This window comes from Camelina sativa, chromosome 20 (assembly GCF_000633955.1).
Source record: "Camelina sativa cultivar DH55 chromosome 20, Cs, whole genome shotgun sequence".
Taxonomy (NCBI): Eukaryota; Viridiplantae; Streptophyta; class Magnoliopsida; order Brassicales; family Brassicaceae; genus Camelina; species Camelina sativa.
Window position 1 is genome coordinate 3569237 of NC_025704.1, and position 3037 is coordinate 3572273.

Sequence of the window (3037 nt, forward strand, 5' to 3'; positions counted from 1 at the left end):
CAGCAAGTGTATTTAAATGGAGAGGAAGCTACTGTGAGTCATCGTTCTGAAGACCATTCTGAGGGAATCATGACTAATGGCATTGTCAGAGGAACTGTAGGTGTTGCGGGAGCCTCTCAATTGTCTTCGTCGCCATCTACAATATCATTGTCTCCTATGAGGTATTGGACCTCTAATGAACACTGGCTCCTGTACTGCAGATTTATGTTTATCGCATGGTTAAGCTATATGAACATGAAGGCAGAGTGTATTCTTGTAAGTTGTAACCAAAATCTGTTTTTCCTTTGTTAGACCGCTATTGGAAGGAGATCACTCGCACATCAACTCATTTTCTCATGAGTTGATGCCAGTAGGTGGAGTGAATAATTCGGGCACCGCATGGAAGCAGGTCACACTCTTACTATCTCTTTTTCCTTTCTAGTGAAAGTGAGAGAATGTTTCCCTGACTATACAATTATCCAGGAGCTCATTCACAAGGTCCAAGAACAGGACCAAGAGATTTTGCGCTTACGAAAATATCTTGCTGATTATTCTGTCAAGGTGAATCGCTTGTTTTAATCTCTAGTTTTTTAATGCAGACGCGGTTGATTTTAAGTACATTGTTTAACTAACCCTTTCGCCTTTTTTTTAAGGAAGCCCAAATACGAAATGAAACATATGTTTTAGAAAAACGTATTGCGCACATGCGTTTGGTGAGCTTCTCTTTCTATTTTTTTTAAAATCTGTACAGACGGTTGGTTAATTATTCTGGTAACACTTAGGGACTATTTTTCCTTCTTGTTGTGACAGGCATTTGATCAACAACAACAAGACCTTATTGATGCTGCATCAAAATCTCTCTCATACAGACAAGAGATCATTGAGGAAAATATTCGCTTAACATATGCCTTACAGGTATTATCTTGTATCTTTGGGTACACTTTTCTGTCTTTTGACATATGTATTGCTAATCTTCGTTTATAGTTCATTTTATAATCCTTTTTGGTTGGAATCCAGTTATCGTCATTTCTTACCGATCTTTTTTAAATTCAAATCTGTCTTTGACACACCTCACTTTCATTTTATAAATCTATATTTAAAATGCCTTTTGGTTCTATCAGGCTGCAGAGCAAGAGAGATCTACTTTTGTGTCGTACTTGTTGCCTCTTCTGTCAGAATATTCGCTGCATCCACAAATTTCTGATTCTCAGTCTATTGTTAGCAGTGTGAAGGTTAGAACCAAAATCTTATGTTATATTTATTAGTTTATTTGTTGGCTTTTCAGATCTCCTTGACCGTCTATCTTCAAAATCATTTTCTGTTGAATAGTAGTTTTTGGCTGGAGACTTGTCAACTTTGCCGCCCTTGAAATTCATTAAAGTAAAAAACAAATGTAGAAAAAGTGATAAAATGGTTTCCTCAGTAACTTTTGAGCACCATAGAGAAAACTAAAGTGACTGATAGAGATCCCTGCTTCCTTGATGTGGGGGGTGAAGTTTTTATTGTCTCTTTCCCGTCACCGCATGTGATTGATGTTTACATCATATTCAGGTTCTATTTAGGCATCTGCAGGAGAAGCTCCATCTTACTGAGGTATGATATGCGGGTATGGGGTTTGCTGACACCATATTTCAGCGTTTAATTACAGTTTAGTCCCATGGTATTTGCTGGAGCTATTGGCTACTGATCTATGATAAGGTGATTTGTTCTGATCTTTTTTCTTTTCTGGTATTAGACAAAGCTAAAGGAGACAGAGTACCAGTTAGCACCGTGGCAGTCAGATGTAAATCACTCAAATGCGTCGCCTTTGTCAGCATATCAACCTGTTGGTGTGGGTTTGAGATACTCAGTAAGTTCATATTCCTTAATGTCCTATCAATGTGCTTAAGTGACTTAAACTCAAATATCCTTCTTTGATTTCCATTAGACAGATCCGGAACACCATCATCAAGATGGGCGTGGTGGCTCAGCTGCAAGTAATTACCATTTTGATGATCCCGAGAGGTATAAATGCACTAACTTCTTATTGATTCCTGGAGACCCGGGTTAGTAGTGATTCTTAACTAATACCAAGAGTAAGGGATGTAAAGATGATGTTGGAAGCAATGAATATTGTAAGTTTTTGGGGGATGGGCTGGGCGAAGCTAAATGCTGATATTATGCATGTCCAAATTGTCAAGTTTCTGTGTCAATTAGACACTTTGAACATTTGTTACTTTCTTCTTTCTAGATAACCATAAAAACCCTAACTTTCTAGCATGGTAACATTTTCTGAGTCCTTGCCTGGGTTTTATGCAATGCAGCTAATGGTGGATGAATGCTTTTGATTTGCAATGTTAAAATTTGTTAAATGATCAAACGTGTCTTGTGTAACAGTAGGTCGCCAGCCTTCCAGATGCCTGTGCAGCCAGCTCTCAACCAAGATGAATCTCATGGACCAAATAATCGTGTTCAGTTTCGTGAGCCCCTCAGCAATACTTTTATGGATGATGCATATCCAGAAGAACAAGCGGATACTAATCAAACTTTGGAAAATTCGACTTATGTGGCTGTTGATGATCCAAGCCCCTCAAATTATCCGATTTTGGCCCCAGTTCTTGAGGAACCATCTTCATCAATTTCCGAGGGTAATGGTTAATAGCTATAATAGTGGCATAATACCAATTCCATCACTGTCTTTCACTTTGTTTTGAATATTGTAAATCACTCTTGACAGCTGCAGATGAGGATCCATTGCCAGGTATAGCAGACTTACAGATATCAGGAGAACCATTTCCTGGACGAGAGCTTCAGGTTTCTGGTCACTCTATCAATGGAACGACAAAATGTAATTTTGAGGTGCATGCGAAATTGAAAGTATTAGTTTTTACCAAGTTTACGTCAAATTGCATTTTTAATATATCTTCTCCGGTACTCCCTTTCTTGAAATTTCAGTGGGTACGACATCTGGAGGATGGATCAGTAAACTACATTGATGGTACACATTTTCCCTACTACCCTTGCTTTATTCCAAGGATTGTCTTTCTGTTTTTCTTTACAGTTAGATATGGCGATAGAA

The 3037-nt window shown here is 38.3% G+C and overlaps 1 protein-coding gene across 1 annotated transcript in view; it reads left to right on the forward strand.

Annotated features, from left to right (window-relative positions):
• LOC104772168 overlaps nt 1-3037 on the forward strand; it is a 9678-nt gene that overhangs the window by 4005 nt on the left and 2636 nt on the right. Inside the window, exons 4-15 of the mRNA XM_010496813.2 lie at nt 101-161; nt 292-388; nt 463-540; nt 633-692; nt 790-894; nt 1101-1211; nt 1531-1572; nt 1715-1828; nt 1907-1983; nt 2356-2606; nt 2696-2817; nt 2914-3018. Of these exons, the coding sequence (XP_010495115.1) occupies nt 101-161; nt 292-388; nt 463-540; nt 633-692; nt 790-894; nt 1101-1211; nt 1531-1572; nt 1715-1828; nt 1907-1983; nt 2356-2606; nt 2696-2817; nt 2914-3018 (1223 nt within the window). The remainder of the gene's footprint in view (nt 1-100; nt 162-291; nt 389-462; nt 541-632; nt 693-789; nt 895-1100; nt 1212-1530; nt 1573-1714; nt 1829-1906; nt 1984-2355; nt 2607-2695; nt 2818-2913; nt 3019-3037) is intronic.